Source organism: Diplodia seriata, assembly GCF_021436955.1.
Source record: "Diplodia seriata strain FDS-637 chromosome Unknown scaffold_6, whole genome shotgun sequence".
Taxonomy (NCBI): domain Eukaryota; kingdom Fungi; phylum Ascomycota; class Dothideomycetes; order Botryosphaeriales; family Botryosphaeriaceae; genus Diplodia; species Diplodia seriata.
The window spans coordinates 2315523-2333765 of NW_027117313.1; the positions used below are offsets into that span (position 1 = coordinate 2315523).

The 18243-nt window shown below is 58.2% G+C and overlaps 6 protein-coding genes across 6 annotated transcripts; 5 read left to right on the top strand and 1 right to left on the bottom strand.

The window, feature by feature from the left end:
* Nucleotides 1–549: 549 nt before the first annotated feature.
* On the top strand, nt 550–3167 carry SLS55_006582 (uncharacterized protein; the record flags this gene model as incomplete). Its single annotated transcript, XM_066778011.1, has 2 exons — nt 550–1175; nt 1229–3167. The coding sequence occupies 2 exons, from the start codon at nt 550–552 to the stop codon at nt 3165–3167; spliced, it is 2565 nt and encodes an 854-aa protein (XP_066632106.1).
* Nucleotides 3168–5328: 2161 nt separating this feature from the next.
* SLS55_006583 (uncharacterized protein) lies at nt 5329–6492 on the bottom strand (the record flags this gene model as incomplete). Its single annotated transcript, XM_066778012.1, has 3 exons — nt 5329–5551; nt 5618–6134; nt 6189–6492. The coding sequence occupies 3 exons, from the start codon at nt 6490–6492 to the stop codon at nt 5329–5331; spliced, it is 1044 nt and encodes a 347-aa protein (XP_066632107.1).
* Nucleotides 6493–7318: 826 nt separating this feature from the next.
* On the top strand, nt 7319–7975 carry SLS55_006584 (uncharacterized protein; the record flags this gene model as incomplete). Its single annotated transcript, XM_066778013.1, has 2 exons — nt 7319–7410; nt 7531–7975. 2 exons carry the CDS (start codon nt 7319–7321, stop codon nt 7973–7975), a joined length of 537 nt encoding a protein of 178 aa, XP_066632108.1.
* Nucleotides 7976–9325: 1350 nt separating this feature from the next.
* Nucleotides 9326–12463, top strand: SLS55_006585 (uncharacterized protein; the record flags this gene model as incomplete). Its single annotated transcript, XM_066778014.1, has 2 exons — nt 9326–12115; nt 12416–12463. 2 exons carry the CDS (start codon nt 9326–9328, stop codon nt 12461–12463), a joined length of 2838 nt encoding a protein of 945 aa, XP_066632109.1.
* A 138-nt stretch (nt 12464–12601) lies between these two features.
* Nucleotides 12602–13637, top strand: SLS55_006586 (uncharacterized protein; the record flags this gene model as incomplete). The annotated part of the gene is made up of 2 exons (XM_066778015.1): nt 12602–12610; nt 12669–13637. 2 exons carry the CDS (start codon nt 12602–12604, stop codon nt 13635–13637), a joined length of 978 nt encoding a protein of 325 aa, XP_066632110.1.
* Nucleotides 13638–15697: 2060 nt separating this feature from the next.
* SLS55_006587 (uncharacterized protein) lies at nt 15698–17553 on the top strand (the record flags this gene model as incomplete). The annotated part of the gene is made up of 2 exons (XM_066778016.1): nt 15698–17242; nt 17401–17553. The coding sequence occupies 2 exons, from the start codon at nt 15698–15700 to the stop codon at nt 17551–17553; spliced, it is 1698 nt and encodes a 565-aa protein (XP_066632111.1).
* Between the last annotated feature and the right edge of the window lie 690 nt (nt 17554–18243).

Below are 18243 nucleotides of genomic sequence, written 5' to 3' on the forward strand. Positions count from 1 at the left end.
GAGGGGCGGTTGCAGCGAGGCAGTGGTGCTGCGGCGTCTGTAAGGCACAGCTTCTGGATGACGCGTTTGGTAGAGCTGGCGCAGCCGACCCGCGGGCGCGATGCCGGCCAATGGCGGGCGGCAGTCCGGCGGTCGAAACGCGCCGCGTTAGACCTGCCCTGTGCTGCCGGGATCCAGGGCGTTTGGGCGCCTTGCTACAGCGACGAGGGGAGGCCCCGTCCGCTCGGCCCTGGTGCCCCCCAGGCAGTGGCAGTAGCGCGGTAGCGCCAGAATTGCTCCTCGAACGCCGCCGCCGCTGAAGAAAAACCGCCAGCGCCCCCCAATCCCTGCGCGCAAGCCTCTCCAACACCTGTCCCCTCGCTGCACAGGTTCGATCGCGGTCCGCCCAGCCTCTCACCACACTCCGCGCCGCCCCGACATGCTGGCCTAGAGGACCTCCGCGCTGACCGAGCCCCGACCTGTCTGATATCGCGCCGACTGCCGGCTGCGTTCACTCTCTTCACCCAGCCTACCACCCGATCCTAATCTGCATACTTCCACACGCCCAGCATGCTAGTCTCGGCCGTGGGACCGCGCAAGCTGGTCCTTGTGGTCTTCGTCGCCGTCTGCTTGCTCTTCCTGTCCCTGCGCAGCTCCTTTGCCACAAACTATCTGGACGACCGCGTCGTCTCGCTCGAGAACACCGTCTCGAACGAGAAGTACGCCGCGGAGCCCCCGCAGGAGCACCTCACCTCCGAGGACTCGTTGCCGGCGCAGGACGCCGCCGAGGACACTGACAAGGAATGGCACCAGCACTACTCTTTCCCCTCGTCGGCGGTAAGTCTCAATCCGATACCGACCGCGTCCAGCGGCGAGCTGACTGTCCCTCAGGCTCTCAAGGAGAAGTCCTCGACTTCGCTGCCCGCTGCCACCGAAACCGGCGCCGCTTCGTCCTCGACACCAGCCTCGAAGCCGGGCTCCGGCAGTAGCTGGCACGTTTTCCACGATGTCATCAACACGAGCAAGGAATCGGGCATCACGCAGACCAAGAAGCTGTCTCCCGTCTCGAACATGCGCCAGTACCTGAACAAGATGCTCATCTGGAGCCGGCCCGAGCCCGACCCATCGCATTGGCCGGCCTACCAGGACTACGTTGCTCGCGACTACGACCCCAACAGATGGGAGGCGTTCCCAGCGTAAGTATCCCGCTTCGATTTGGGAAGAAAGAAGGATAATAATGAATATAAAGTGAGCGTGGCTATTACACACAGGGCGTCAAGTCCCTCAAGAAGGCCACTGAGCCGAAGCCGTACCTCCCGTACCCCGAATACAATGGCCCTGAGTGGAAGAAGGAGTGGAAGGGTGACTACGTGGCGTGCCAAGGCCCGCGTGGAAAGCCGCTCAACGAGAGTTACTTGGATTTGGTCAAGGCTTACCCTGAGGTCTCGAGCCAGTTCCCGAAGCCCTCGACCGGCACGATTGAGGGGTTGGGTCTGGATGCAAACGTTTGCTTCGATCGCTATGGCCGCTACGGCGCCTACGGATTCGGTGCCGATGAGTACGATCTGCCCGACTGGGAGCCTGTTCAAGAACAGCAGGTTATCTGGCGCAAGGTCAACTGGGGAAAGCTGCAGAACCAGTGCGTGGAGCGCAACCACGAGCGTTTCACCCCTCAGGCTCGCACCAAGGAAGTCAATTTGCAGCCTGGTCTCGACATTCCGGAGATTGATGTTGACACGCTGAGCAACTCTGCGTACAGCACCGAACTCACTGCCCGTGAGATGAAGGGCGAGATTAAACAGAAGTACCACTCGCGCACTGCCATCCTGATCCGGACCTGGGAAGGTTACACCTACACCGACAACGATCTTCAGGCAATCCGTGCCATGATCCAGGAGACTTCTCTTTTCTCCGGCGGCGAATTCCAGGTGTTCCTCTTCGTGAACGTCAAGGACCGCACTGTCCCCATCTTCGACGACCCGCAGGCTTACGATGACATGCTCAAGAAGGTCGTTCCCACCGAACTCCGCAGCATCTCCATCCTTTGGAACGAGGATATCTGCCAGAAGGCGTATCCCGAGGTTACTGACTGGCAGGTGTACTGGCACCAGTTCATGCCTATCCAGTGGTTCAGCAAGACGCATCCGGAGTTCGACTACGTCTGGAACTGGGAGACGGATGCTCGTTACACGGGCCAGCACTATCACTTCCTCTCCAAGATCCAGGACTTCGCCAGAACCTCTCCTCGCAAGTACCTTTGGGAGCGAAACAAGCGCTATTACATTCCTGGTCTTCATGGCGACTATGAGACCTACTTCAACGACACGAACCAGGCTGTCGAAGACGCTTGGAGCCAAGGTTCTGTTCCCAGCCCTGTTTGGGGACCGCAGCCCTACTCTCCCATGCAGACGCCTGTGGGCCCGATGCCGCCGCATGAGATGACTGCCGACGACTACGAATGGGGCGTTGGCGAGGAGGCGGATCTCATCACGCTTCTGCCAATGTTTGACCCGGTTCGCACGTACTGGTCTTATCGCGACAAGATCTGGAACTACATTCCTGGCCTCCACCCTGACTTCAGCGTCGACCCGTACGACAACGCCTACACAGACCCCCGTTTCGTCACCATTCCTCGCCGCATTTTCATCAACACGGTTGCGCGGTTCAGCAAGCGCATGCTTCACACGATGCACATTGAGAACAAGGTTGGTCGCTGCATGCAGGCTGAAATGTGGCCGGCAACTGTCGCACTCCAGCACGGTCTCAAGGCTGTGTACGCGCCTCAACCTATCTGGTTCGACCGCGTGTGGCCACCGCATTACATCGACGCCATCTTCAACGCCAACCTGGACGGCGACTTCAACCCGATTGGCTGGTCTGAGGGACCCGATTCCCCTTACAACGGTGACCGCGAGCACAACTACTATGGCTGGTCGTGGTATTTCAGCTCCCGCTTCCCCAAGGACATCTACAGGAGATGGTTAGGCTGGAAGGTCAAGATTCACGAATGGGGCGAGCCTGAGAAGATCGTCGGCGGCCAAGAAGAGGAGCATGGCCAGGGCGGCGAGCGCGTCAAGGTCGGTGGCAGTGACAACAGAGACTCAGAACAGCCGGTAGTAGGTGGACGCATGTGCCTACCCGGCATGCTGTTGCATCCTGTCAAGAGGATCCAGCAGGGTGAGATCTGAGAGACATGACTTTCGATGTTCAACGTATCATTTGCGCAAGATCTTTGTAGGGGAAGCAACAATATGCTGGATGCATTACGAGGCCTCACGCTAAGGCGATCTTTCGGGCCCTCCACAGCCAACCATCCTCATAAGGCATTCAATTTCCGACACCCCGATCTTCGGCGACAACGAAGTCACCCGACATTTTGGCCGCCTCTTCTCTGGAACTGATCTGCGCATCGCGCGCCGAAACCCGCGCGTTCTTTTCCTGTACCCTGTACACATCCTCATACTACGGCACGGCATCAACCACTCATCTCGGCGTTCCATGGCGTAATGAACCCTTAATTTTTTCATTTTTTCACATGCTCCGCATTTGCATCCGGCCACCCGAAGCCGAGTACCAGCACCATGGACTACCCACAGACCCAGCATCTTCATCAGCCGGCGGTTGAGGGGATTTCTTGGTTTTTCAGACTATTATTAAATTTTGTATGAGGAAAGGGGAGACTACGGGGATGGAATATTGCACTTCTTTTCACACGAGGGGTTAAAAGTCTTGTTGGTTGCTTTGGTTACTCCGGGCTGGATTGGATTTTGCCTTTTTCTCTTCCTTTCTTCCTTGTGCATGGCAACGAGAGTAGCAGAGGAAAGGAAGTGAAGGGTCAAAAAGGAGCACGGAAGCGGCTGGCAACGGTACGCGAGGAAACGAAGGAGACAGGTGGCAGTACGAGCTGGTTAAGTTAGCGGAGCCTTTCAAGCAAGCGAGAGATTGTCTTTTTCGAAGAGTTCTGTCATTTTCTCTTGTGGTCACTATCAGATGATCTGTGGCGAGCGAAGAAAGAGTGGCGAAATCAAGGCGTACTTGCAAATCTCATCGGATTTTTCCACGTTCAGACTTACTTTGCACACGTGCGGCGTGGAATGGGTCACTGTTCAACCAGATGGTGGCATCTTCCGGTTGGGGCGAGAATGAGTCACTGACACAAATGCGATCTATGGTTATACACGTAGTAATCCATGACTGCGCTCGGTGGTAGCTGGTGTGCGGGTAGGATTGTTACTATATTGGGCCAGGGTCCACGTTCCATGAACGTTGATGCCTCGGCGCTGGTTGGGTGCATACATCATCGCTCCAATCCGAGCTTGAAAGGTGTCGCCGTGGAAAATCTGGCTTCATTCTCAAGGAGCAGGAATCTGAATTGTTTCTTAAGATGCAGAGTTGCACAACCTTTCTCAGCTTCCTATACTGGTAATGTGAATTCATTGGACGCTCACTCTTGTCAGTCTTCCGGTGATAAGGAATAGTTCCTGAATCCACCTTTCCATGTTGCCCAGGAGTTTCGACACCGCACGCGGGTAGTGACATGGTGATGATCATCCTAATGAGCGCCAGTGCGAGCTATAGACGGGTGCGAGAAATAACACTACGTCATCTAGAAGAAGAGGGACGATCTAGTGAGAAGGCGGTTTCTCAGAACTCCAAGCGAGGCATAACAATTAGAGGACACGACAATAATGATTGTGTTCCGATCCAAGCAATAAGAGGATGCCGCCACGCGTCCTCTCGTTGAGAGTTGATTGGCGGTATATTCTTGGGCAGTGTCGGAATACGGGCAGTTAGAATAGGAAGGTGTTTCAGGAAAACTGGGGAATCATTGGGATTCGCGAAGGACGATCGTCGGTCGGCGCTCGTGTTGATTCTTTATGCTGGAAGCGCCGGGTATTATTGCAGTGCGTCATACCACCGCTGATCGCTGCACGGGGTATCTCGCTAGTCTATCTGTTGCGACGAGCATTTTTCAACCGGGCGCCTTTCCCTCGATCGTGCTTTTACATGGGGAAAGCGCCGAAGCATCCGGGTTTCCTCTTCCGGAAGGTCAGTTCCTCTCCAGCGCTGCTTTGATATCGGAAAGCTCGGATAGTAAGGTAGAAACAGCAGAGCTTGCTAAGGTACTCAAGGTCCAATGGCAGCCCCGGCACTTCCAAGCACTGCTTAATGGTCCTTCGCTTCCGAGTCCGGCAAGGATATCAGTAGGGCTTGAATCTTTCCTTGCCCTTTTCCTTGTCTTTCTTCTTGTGCTTCTTCTCCTTGCTGGACTTCTTCTCTTCTGTCGCTGCCTCCTGCTGCAGTTCGCCGCCGAACGCCTCAGCACGCCAGGAGCGGACTCTGCCGTCTTCACCGCAGGTGAATATCGTGGATGACTGCTTTATTGTCAATTGTGTGCGCCGCGATCGGGACAGTAGGGGAAATGCTTGCCTGCGAGTCAATGAAGACATCGCGAACGATCTCTTCGCCATGAGCACCCGGAAGACGGACGCAGTCTTCGAGCGAGCAGGAGTAGTCGAGCGGTTTCCCAGCCGGCGGGCCGTGGAGAGGTAGGAGGTCCAGTCGTTGCTCGCTGTTCAGAGTTAGACAACCCGGGCGAGTAAAGGGAAAGATCAGAAGGCGGTATAGGAAAAAGTACCTGTGGTTTCCAGCAACAACCACATTTGCCCCCGCGCTCCCATACACGTTCACGACGTATTCGCAAGTCAGCTTCTCTCTCACATCCCCAATCTTGACGGGGGTCAGCTCTGGGCTCGGGTCATCCGAGTCCTGGTACTGGTAAAATGCCAGCGTCTCGTCCGTCCCGAAGACGTACACGTCCGTCGGCGAGGCGAAGCCGGCATGGTGCACAGCGGAGTGGTGGTTGATAACCTGGCGTAGGGCCTCATCCTCGTCACTCTGTGTCAGGTCGAAGATGCTGACTAGGCCGTCCGTGCTGGCTGAGAGAAGGGTGGATGGGTTGGTAGGGTGCAGCGAGAGCTCGGTGATGGAATCGGTGTGGCTCTCGGCCAAGGTAAGGCGTGGCGTGGAGGGGTTGCGCGCGTCCCAGGCGTAGATGAAAGAGTCGCCCGGGCCACGGTCCTCGAGCTCAGTGCCGGCAATGATGGCATGATGGGCGGAGCTCACTTCAAGGGCGGATAGACCTTGCGGTTTCGCTATGTGCACGTGTGTTAGTGCTGTTTATCAATTGCTTTTCAGGGCGAACTTACGGACTCGGAAGTCCATGACAGCTTTCCTGGTGCGGCGGTCCCAGCATTTAACCAAGCCATCTCGGCCGGCGGTGGCCAGGACATTGCCTTCGTCACTGTATGGCTCCAGGCAGGTAACGCTTTCGTGGACACGGCTTATGACACCGCCCGGAAGCAGCTGCAAGGTCTTGGTATCAAAGATGCGTAGCGAGTCATCGGATGACAGGGCTGCGAGTGCCGTGGCCGTTGGCCTCAGAGAGTATATGTAGGAATCGCTGGGGAGTGACAGGTCAGCTTCCCCGACTAGCTTTGCGGGCGTCATCATGGCACGCAGTTGTGGCCAGGACGTGGTTGGATTTAGGTAAATGACGGAGTTGGGAAAATTTTTCAGCCTCAAGGACGTGGTCAATGGCAAGACGCTCTACGCGTGCTGTTGTTCACCAACGACAATGCAGCGAGCAAGGCAGGAGCAAGCATGCAATGGGCCACGACATACAACATGCAACAAGCTGTGACTGTCTCGTGAAGCTGCCGAGCTGCACAACTGCTGGGTAACGCGCACCCCGCGCGCCAGCCACGTATAGCACCTCGGCCACGCATCCGCACAGCAGCATTTGGCCCGCGAACCAGCCGTCTCTGATATTCGCATTCATTCGTGCTCGTAGTATATGTCACCCTGATATGAAACGCACGAAATCATTGACTGGATTAAAATGCGCGATTAACGACGGGTTGTCCCTCTGGGGACTCTCGCAACGGCCGCTCATGGCTGACATGACGCCAGCCGCGGCGGCCCACTGCCTGGCTTCACTCTCCCGAAGGCGTCCAGAGGCGGTGTTGAGGTCCCTGGAAGGAGAAGAGACGACGTTGGTGCGCGCGCAGCTTTTTGTACTGACGGCACGTGCGAAGCGAGCGCCGGCCACTTGCCGCCGTTCTCCCGGCTCTCATCAGCGACGTCGTGATTGGCCACTCATCCTCGGCTGGACGCTCACGGCAGCCCGGTCTTGGCCGCTCGTCCAGCAGCCATCCCATCATCGTTGCTGCACCACTTCACTGCTCCAAGAAGCCGCTCCCATCGCGACGAGACGAGCCCTGCCAGCCGCCGCATCTCTCCGCTCCACCACCCCGCCGTCCGTCTTCCGCCCGCCATCATGCTTGCCCAGCGTGCCTTCCAGGCCTCCCTGCGCCGCGCTGCCGGTCCCCGCGGCATTGCTGCACCCGCCGGGATCCTGATGCAGTCGAGGTACCACCACCCGCGCCCATACTCCTCCGCCAATGCCTCTCCGGCCAATGCCCCCGTCTCTGTCGCCGCTCGAACTCATTTGACAACGCAAAGCTAACCAATCTCCTCCCGCTGCGCCAGACCCGTCGCAACCCAGAACATTCCCGCCGCCGAGAGCAACCACATCCTGGAGAAGCAGCGCTTGAACCGCCCCGTCGCGCCGCACCTGACCATCTACAAGCCGCAGATCACTTGGTACGGCTCGGGCTTCCACCGTATCACCGGAGTCGCCGTTTCCGGTGGCGTGTACCTCTTCTTCATGGCCTACACCATTGCCCCCCTCACCGGCTGGCACCTCGAGTCCCAGTCGCTCGCCGCCGCCGTCGCCGCCTGGCCCGTCGCCGCCAAGGTTGGCGTCAAGACCATCGCCGCCCTCCCTTTCACCTACCACTGCATCAACGGCCTCAGGCACATTGCTTGGGACTTCGCCATCGGTATCAACAACAAGAAGGTCATCCAGAGTGGTTGGACTGCGGTTGGTCTTACGGCTGTGTCGACATTGGCGCTGGCATTCTACGGCAACTGAAGGCTTGGAACGGGAATTGGAGGCATGCGTCGGGAGAGATTGTAGGGGGCGGATAAAGGACAAGAGTCGACGGAGATCGGGATACCAGTCGGCATGTGAAGGTAGAGCTGGATGAATGCTGGCGAAAGTGACTTTTGAAAACAAAGTCAGGCGTGTAAATCTAGACGGATCCGCTGCATTCTGTCAGACGGGTGCTTGGACTGAGCGATTTCTTACTGCTTTGGTAGGGAAACGGAGCAATGCTACATTTTTCAGAGCAGCACTTGAAGAGTGGACCCGAAATATGTGGATGAACTCAGTATCTGTAGTAGAGTAAAGTACAGCTGTTTGTCTTCTTAGTGGTTTGGTGGATATGACGAATGCGGTCCCTCAAAAGGTGGTGGTCGATTTTTGGGAGTGATTGACGAGGCGAAGGATTGAAGAGGTGACTCAAGGAACCAACGTGCATTCAATTGGTAGAAGTTGGGCACATTAGTGGTTTGCTGAACTCATTGGCATCAGTCCACCAGCCGCTATCAAGTCGAGACAACAAGAGTTTTGAACTCGTGTAACATGCCGGCCCTGAAAGCAGTGTCGGTGTCTTGGTTTGTGAGAGCTCCTTGTCATATCTTCTTGTGCGACCGACACCAAACCACTTGGAACCTGTCTGGGAACGGGATGCATTAGGCGGTGTCCCCAGTGATTTCTGTCGGGTAGGACTTACTGGTATTGAGCTTCGTGATCCACCTGCTGTGACTGCGAAAACGACAGTCTTTCAACTGTCTGAAGGACGAACTTTCAATTGCAAAATTATCATTGTCGAGCTTCGATCGCTTCACTTGAGTGAGTGATTCGGGGAAAACACCTTGTGTCGGTACCTGCGCCGTAAGCAGTTAAGATCTGACGCGTGATCGCGCGGCTCGGTCCGCCGGGGTTCGCGCGCGCAGGGCGCGCTTGTTCTCTCTCCACCCGACCTGTGCGACGGGGTTTTGAGCGCCCGGACGTCCCGTCATCGCCCCAAACAAAAACAATCCACCATTAATCATCCCGCTTCATCGTGTCTTTCCTGCCACCGTTCCCCCGCCTTTTGTCACCGACGAATAGAAAGCCATTGCTAAGCACGCGACGAACCGATACCATGAATTAGCGCAAAGAAAGAGAACAGCGATACCCACGTCTACCCGATCGCAAGCGCCGCCCGAAAACCTTCGGGTTTAGCTCCGCGGCTTTCTTGCACGCGCGCGTGCGCGCGCAAAAAGCCAGCAACCGCGCGAACAGAGTCGCAGGCCGCAACATTTCACTGCTCGGCTCGGCCGTCTCACACCGTTGGAACGTCGACTCAGCGCGCCGCGTTCAAGCCACTTCGTCACTATGCCCACACCCACCTCCAGAAGAGTCGCGCCCAAGGCCCCGTCGCCGCCCATCCGCTCTCCGACCACCGAGCGCGAGATAGACGAGACATACTTGCCGCAGGGAGAGAGCGAAAACGAGGAAGAGGGAAGAAGCGATGATGACAGCCATGACGGCGACGACAACACGGCGTATAGCATCGACTTCGATGCGCTGATGAGCGGTGGCGGCGGCAGGCGCCGCGGGATCCACGATAACGACGACGACGATCTCACGCTCGACGATACGGAGCCGTTCGACACGCTGAGAAGTGAGGACGTCGACGGTCCGAGCGACTTCACGCAGAATATGGAGTATTGGATGCGGACGAGGTTCTCGCCACCGCAAGCGCAACAGCAGCACCCGCGGGGGAAGAGGACGGTCAGCACTGCCGGTTCCATTCCTAGCGCCGTGGCGGCGGGACGGAGGGAGCACGAGGACGGCGAAGATGAGGAGGCGATGGGGAATGATGATACCTTACCGCCGACGCGAACGCCGACTGCGAGTTTCGATACGCACCGAGACCATATCAGCGACTCAGAAAAGGAAGATGAGGGTGATCTGGGTGGAGAGCGTGAGGAGGGAGAACAAGAGCGTGAGGAAGGAGAGGGCTCTTTCGAGTATGCGCAGAGCGAGCCCGGCGAAGACACGCGCGAAATCGCGGCGGCGGCGATGCGGGATCTCAACGGCTACGTCATTTCCGACGAAGATACTTTTCTGCCGCCGCGTAGCCAAGCAGGCTCAACAGTTGATGGGCGTGGCGACGACGACAACGGGGGCGAGGGCAGCCAAGAAGGGTCAATCGACGAGCAAATCGATATGTTGTCGAGCATGGATGAGGGCATCGAGGAAGAGTACAGGAGTGTTAGCGCTTCCCCGGGGCCAGTGCAGGGTGAGTGGAAGCCGCAAAGGCGAACGCCGTCCTTCGCGCAAAGGGCCAGCTGGTTGCAGCCGACAGTCGAGGACCACGAAGATACGCCGCCTCTGAGCGCAAGACCAAGTCCGAGGAACGCAGCAGGTAAACCGCCGGAGGTGTGGTTGGATGATAAGCTGCCGAAGCTGCGAGAAATGGAGAATGTGGCCAATAGAAAACTGAGTCGACCAAGCCTGACGAGTCGACCAAGCCTGACGAGTCGGCCAAGCCTGACGAGTCAGAACCGGTACACTCCGAGGAAGGTTTCTGAAGAAGACGTTGAGGACTTGAGCACCCAAATCAGAAGATTACAGAGCGAGATGGACAGGCAACACAAAGACTTCACTACCCAGATCGTCAGCCTCGAATCTCAACTCCAGAGGACCCGTAAGGAGCGCGACGAAGCGCGCGAGAATGAGCAACGCCGCGTTCAGGACCTCAATTCGCAGTACAACGACCGCACAAACGACTTGGAGGAGCATTGGCAGCGACGGCTCGCCACGGCGCAGCAACACTACGAGCACGATGTGCAGGAGCAAAAAGCGTCGTTCGCCCTTGTCAAATCCAGCTTTGAGTCGCGTCTCGCCGCCACCGAGAGCGGGCTACAGGCGCAGCTAGCGCGCAAGGACGCCGAGCTCGATGCCGTGAGGGAGGCGAACAAGCAGGAGCTCGAGCAGCAACGCGCCGGTCACGACGCCAGAGTCGCTACGCTCGAGGACCGCGTCAAGGAACTACGCTTGCAGCAGCAACAAGCTCACAGCAGCTCCTCCGCCAACACGTCTCATTCCCCAGCAATCGATCAAGTCCTCGCCCGGCAAAAGGCGGAGTCAGACGCCCGCATCGCCGAGCTCGAGGCCCGACTCAGCACCACGCAGTCGCAACTCGAAGCAGCGCGCACATCCTCCTCCCCCGGGGCCTCCCAATCAGATTCGGCGCGCCTCGTCGACGAGCGCAAACAGACGGAGGAGCTGCTCGCGCGATCAAGACAGCAGGTTGCGGACCTGGAGGCTAACCTGCAGGTGCTGCAGAGCCAGCTCGCGCTTGCGCGGCGAGAGACGGATGATTTGCGGCGAAGCGCAGACACGGCCCGCGAGAGCGCGCGCGTGCTGCGCCAGGAGCTGTCGCGGGCGCAGGAGCTGGTGGAGGATAGGGGCCGGCGGATGGAGGAGGTAGAGCGGGAGCACGAGGCGGACGCGGAAATGGCCGAGCGGGCGAGGCTGGATGCGGAGAGAATGCTGCAAGAACGGGTCCGCGCGGCGGAGAGGAAGGCGAAGGCGCTGCTCGAGCGGAAGATGGCTGAGAAAGAAGCGGAGGTGGGCGAGATGCGAAAGAGGGCGGAGGGGGCGGTGCGGAAGGCGCAGACGATGCTGAGCGGGGAGCGAATTGAGAAGGCGGAGCTGAGGAGGGCGCTGGAAGGCTTGAAGGGGGAGGTGGAGGGCTTGAGGGAGCAGGTCGGAGAGCGGAAGAAGGAGGTTGCTATTGCTGCTCCTGCTGCGTCTTCGTCCTCTTCTTCTACCACTCAGCCCCCTCGGGACGTCGCTGATGACACAACGACTCGGTCTTCACCTTCCCACAATGATGACGACACTTCGCCTCGCTCGTCCCAACTCGAGCTCCTCCGCCGCGCTCTGCGCGACGCGACCACGGCAACGAAAGAAGCCCGGGAAGAAGCCCGGCGGGCGCGCGAGGAGTCGGCAGCGCTGAGAGAAGATACTGCGGAGATCAACCGCGAGATGGACGAGCGCGTGCTACGGCTCGTGCGTGAGAGGGAGAAGCAGTGGCGCGGCAAGGTCGAGGCGTTGGCGGCTGAGAAGAGGGCGCTGGGACGCGCGTTGCTGCACGAGTGGGGGAGGGAGGAGGTGGGCGAGAGCGAGCCGCAGGGGTATCGGTATAGATTTGCAGCGGAGAGGAAGGAGGGGGGCGGTGGGGAAAGGAAGGGGAGAGGCAAGGCGTAGGAGGCTGGTATACATGGTTGGGATGGGATAATAAGGGCGGCGGCTTTGCACTGCATCATGCGGGCAGTCTTGTGATACCATTTTAGTTATTGTTTTCTTCCTTCACTGCGCATTTTGGGTTTGCGCTCCTGGGTAAGGAAAATCTCGTTGACCTTTTTCTTCTCGTTCTCTCTTTACGACATTTGATGACTGATGGCTAGATAGTATCTGTCCTGTATGAGTAAGCGTTCATGGGTGATCGTCGCCAAGTAGATGTGGTTTGTCCGTCAATTCGCCGAACAGACCCTCGAAAACAAACGTCCACCGAACACTCCCTTGATTATCGTTTGGTGTGATTGGGAGCCAATAGTGCAAAATTTTCAAGGTCTTGAGCGACCCCCAACAGACCACATGTACCTCGTACCTTACCACCACCACCACCATGTCTTCGACGACTCTTGAAAGCAATCGCCACCAGGCATCGCGTTTTCCATGGACCCTACATGCCGTTGAAGCGATGTTGGACGGCCTGATTGTGGCCGAGAAGCGTCGTCTCACAGTCGACGGCGGCTTCAAGGACGCCGGCTGGCAGCTTGCCGTCGACGCCGTGCAGGAGCTCATGCCGAACACGCCTGTGCGGAAGGAACACATCGCCAGCAAGCTCCGCGGCTACAAGGACCTCTACGCCAGATTCAAGGACTTCGAGAATGGCGACGAACGCCCCGGCCGCTGGGGTTTCGACATGCACTTCGGCACGTGGTTTGCCGCCGACGAGGCCGTCGCGAACGACTACTACGCCAGCCACCCGGAGCACCAAGCCTTCCGCCACGAGGGCCCCGGCGGCCCCGCGCTCTTCTGGCGGCTGGACCGCCTTCTGAGCGACGGGCAGGCGACCGGCCGATGGGCCGTCGGCATTGAAGATGCCGTGGATCCGAACTCGCCCTTCAATCGCGGTTGCCGGATGCACCGCGAGGCTCGACTTCGCCAGCGTCGCTTGCAACGCGCAGCACGCGCAGCACGCGCGGCGGAGGACGATGTTGGCGACCTTCCTGGAGCAAATTTCAGTCCCGCGTCGGCTTCGTCCTCGTCTGCTACTTCCTCTGCCGCGTCGTCGCCGCGCGTTCGTGGCGTTGTGAATGCTCTCGATGCGCTTAACCAGCAGCTATACGCCGGTAATAATGAAGTGCTCAGGCGGGCTAGTGAACTCGCTGGCACGCCGATAACGAGAGCTATGACAATCATCCAAAACGAGTTCGATCTTACTACGGAAGCTCTGATGTTCTTTTGCGACACCTTTGAGGACGTTGAGATGGCGAGGGTGTTCTGCCGCCTTTATCGCCGCGAAGATCAAAGGCTCTGGCTGGAGCGCCAGCTGGCCCTCAAACCAGATGGCGAGCGCATCATGCTTGAGAAATCATCTGGAGAGCGGGGAGATTCTGGAAGGTAGCGATCAAAATGTGGTGGCTACCGCTTGCATGTCGTTGGCTTGATGCCTGGGGATTTCTAAGCATGTATGTACTGCTCATGCGTGCCCGTAGCTCGAGAGAACATCGAGAACATCGAGAACTTCACAGGAATCGTATGTGAAACGGAGTACTGAATATCCGCAACTCAATGAAGGCGATACCATTTAAGTGTGCATTATGGTACGTGGTCCTTTTATTTAAGCCATGTACACGCTTTAGAGACAGACTTGGCATGCCGATCATGATCTCCACGCGGAGTGCGGATAGATTGTCGTTAGAAGCTCATCTTCTCTTGTTTTCACTTTGATTCTGAGTTCCACGAAAGACGTGGTTTTCGGCGTTTCCAGGTCCGGAATATCCGAGTGAAGTTGTGGGGTGATCTTCCGGCCCACGATGAGCTGTTCCTCACACTTCGGTTGGTTGAATGGTCAGACGCAATTACATAGCTGGTGAACAAAGAAAAAGGGGTGTCTTTTTGTTGGGGGATATCGCAAGAAGGCCCATTGGCCACGAGCTCGCGCTCGGCGCAAAATCCCGCATATAAGGGACGGGTGATCCGCCTCTCGTCCAGAACGATTGCGGAAATCTCCGTGTCAGTTTTGTCGTAAGCATGCGAGGCCGGGGCAAATGAGTGAGAAGGGTACTCGAGACACGGTGGACTGGTCCTTGAAATAGCAGTCAGCAGACTAGCGGACGAGGATGCTCCGAGGAAGGTCTGAGATCTCGAGAGGAAAATCATGCATGATCTGCTTCAGGGGAGCAGCGTCTGAGCATGGGAAGACTACACACTGACAACAAGCTGCCACCTCTTGGGTTGAGATGGCATTTGCTTTGTCCAAGCGGGGTTGGACAGTATATCATTGGATAGATGGAGATCTGGTGCCCGAGGCTTATGACAGGAATCATATGGTTCTGGAGACTCCAGTTATTCTCGAAGGGCTGGTGTCGTGCGCGCCTCGTGGATGTCGGCCGAATGAGGAGGATATGTGGGGTCCGCTCATGGCTGTTGGCTCAACTGACGCCGAGCTGCTGTGTTTCTGGGGAAGAGGGTGAATAGATGGAGGTCATGGCAGCTGGAACAATTATTCTGCGACGCTAGATGACGAGACCATACGGGCATGGAAGGCTTCGGGGTTTGGAGGCCGGGGCAGCCAATGGCCGAGAGCCACAAGGAAAGTACCGCGCATCTGATAAGGGCAAGGACCTTTCGCTTAGATGAGAATTTGCTCAATCGTGGCGCATTCGTGTCCAGGGACCGGTCATCTCCTTTAGCGTCTGGAAAGTTACATATGTTGAACTCGGGGTTAAGTGGCCCGGCATTGGGCGGCGGGGGCTGCTTGCTCTGATATGGACACGAATACGAAGAGGGTGCGGCGATTTCCCACTGGAAGCACTTGATGCCGGAGCATGCTCAGCGTGCTGCGCGGTGTCCAGGATTTATCTGAAGCTGCATGGCCGTGGCATGGCTTGGGGGCAGCAGTGGAGGTGCCGAGATCCCCGAGGGCGCTGGCTATATCCGAGGGCAGAGGAAACAAAGCTTGCCAGAAATAGCTTGCTCCCTGGCCTCTGCACGACGGAAGGGTCGAGATAAGATCATGCCATGTGGGCCAAGTGGCTGTAAGTGACGAGGCCTGCGAGTAAGAAGGCTGCGAAGCGGCTGACCCAGCAGCGAAATAGGGAGATCGGGCGGGCAATAGGCAGGGCGACCGGAGCCTGGCACGGAGGCAGGACCCGCGATGCGGGCGTTAAAGGCAGCGGCCCACGCGCCGCCGCGATGCTGTGAAGACGGCGACAGACTCAGACGCAGACTCAGACTCAGACTCACCATGCGGACCGGTCCATGTTGCTGCCGCTGAGCAATCCCCCGCCGTCTCCTGTGCCCCGGACGCAGCTGCCCACGGCCTTTCCCCAGCGGGCGATGGCGGCCTCCACAGTGCCGAGTTCGGCGAGGCTCGGGAGCAGGTGCAGCCCCCCCGAAAAATCTGATAAGATGATCATACTCCCGCTCTACCTCCATCGCATCGACGACCACCAGCCAATGATGGCCACCAAGAAACTCGACATCGCTCCCGCTCCCAGCCCTGGCGTTGGCGATGCTTCGACCGCCAGCTCGCCCTTCGCCATCCCGTCGCCGCAGTCCGACGGCTCCGCCTCACCGCTGGACCCCAACACCCCCGCCGCCGCCAATGCTGCCTCGCCGTCGCAATCCACCTTTGCGACTTCCCTCCCGCTTGCCCCCGGCCCTGGTGCATCGCCCTACATCACGCCCGCCATGAACCACGGCCCCTGCGGCAACAGCTATGTCATCCCTCCCCGTCCCAAGCCCGGCCGCAAGCCTGCCACCGACGACCCGCCGTCGAAGCGCAAGCAGCAGAACCGTGAGGCCCAACGCGCCTTCCGCCAGCGCAAGACGCAGAAGATGGAGGAGACGAACCGCGAGCTGCAGCGTGCCCTGGACGAGCGTCGCCATCAAACCGAGATCCACCAGCGCGAGGTCACGCACCTCAACGGCGTCCTGCAGGAGGAACGCCAGCGCTCCGACGGCCTACAGCGCAAGGTCGACCAGCTGACGTCCGACAACGACTCGATGCGACAGCAGCTCGACTTCATGCAAGAGAAGCTGCTGAAGCTGGACCGCGAGATGGAGTACCACCGCCGTCTGCCGCCACAGAACCAGCTCACGCCACCCGCCTGGCGCGGCGATGCGGATGACCCGGGTGCTGAGGCCCGTGGGGACCCTGGGCCCGCCCAACCACCACCCTCCAACAACAACCCCATCACGCTCCCCCCGCTCGTCCGCTCTGAGCACGCCGCTCCGAAAGATGGCTGCGGCAGATGTGCCGACAATGGCGATTGCCCCTGTGTCGACTCGCTCGTTGACTTCTCCGGCTCCAACCGCCCTGCACGCCCGGCCGCATCTGCCGACGTCGAGATGCACGACACACCGGCCCACGACGAGGAAATGGAGATTGACTTCACCAACTTCGGCAAGCGTCCTGCCGCCAGCCGCCCCTCTACCATGGAGCCGCCATGCAAGCCCGGCACCTGTGATGCCTGCATGAAGGATCCTCTTCAGAAGCGCTTCTGCGAAACCCTTGCCCGCGAGCGCCCCATCAACCGCTCGTACCTGAGCCGTGAATTGTCTTCTTACGCCAGCGCCAAGGGTGACGACGGCGGCCAAACCTCCGTCAAGCGTCAGCGCCTTAGTGTCCAGAGTGATTCCATCGACTGTGCCGAAGCATACCGCCGTTATTTTCGTGTCGCCAACCTCCCCGTCAATGAAGAGCATCCGGCGTGGATGAGGGAGCTCATCACCCTGCCGCCCACCCGCAACGACTCGATCCGCCTGCAGCAGCTCAAGGCGGCGGACGAGGCCGAGAAGAAGCGCCACATGTCTGCCTACGAGCTGGACATGGCCTCTGTGCTCAACGTCCTCAAGAAAGCTGACACCCGGCATAGCACCGACGACTCGTCGGAGCAGACCTCGCGCCACAACAGCATCTCCATCAGCACGTCCAGCAACGGCGGTGCCAACGGTGGCAACAGCGAGACCAGCAACGACAGAATCCTCGGTGAGCCCAGCGTGGTGAATGACGAGTCCTCCGGCTAATAAAATCAGAGTCGCGAGCCTCAGTCCAAATCAATAGGTTTACCAACACCAAAACATCGGACCTGGTCCTCCGCCCACCCAGCGCCAACTCGCAGCAGCGGCCCGCCCCTCTCTCGCGCAGGACGTCCTATCAGAGCGCCATTCGTAGCCCCATCACTCCGTCGACTCCGACTGGCTCTGGGTTCCATCGCAAGGACAGCCTTGCCTTCGTCATCAACGAGAGTGGCCAGTCCGGCTCTTCCCTCCCCGGCACTCCCACCGCTCTGACGCCTGCCATCGAGGCCTGAGCTCAGGAAACTCACGAAAATTGGAGCACCCCTTGATCCGCGCAAGTGGATGCCGATATCGGCATGAGCGGACACACGGATAGAAGCCATTCCGTGTTTTTAAAAGGGGCTAAGCCATCCATCGGCTCCGGTCGCGGTTCACCCATCCCCGCACCGTTCGATGTCACCATCGACTTTATTGCGCCGGCTTGACTCCGTGCGGAGTCATTCTCCTCCATCCTGCACGTGCGACGTGGACAGTTGATGACCCAGAAAAAGACTTATCATCCTTTTTTCCAAGAACCGCAAAAAGAAGGTAGATCATGTCGTCTTCATTTAGTAGTTGGGCGATCCCATACTTTTTTTTTTTTTTACGCTTTGGATGCGAGCCTTGATTTTACTGCCGGTGCTGGATGGGATCTGGCGTCGGTGTCAATACCCTTTTTTTGATTTTCGACAGTCTTTTGGAGCGCTTCGCTATCTTTTGGGCGTCGCTCACTGTCTTTGATTAGTTTGTTTCTTATCTCTCAAGTCTCGCTTCCAATGGCGACGTCTTGCAGCAATAGGCGATTCGTCCCTCGCTTGCATCGAAAGAAGACCGAAAAAAATTCGGGGGGGCATCAAGCGCTTTGATTTTTGTGCTTCATGGCTACCAGATGGCCCAAGGAGCAGCGAAAGAAGAGCGAATGTACATAGATAATGAGATCACGC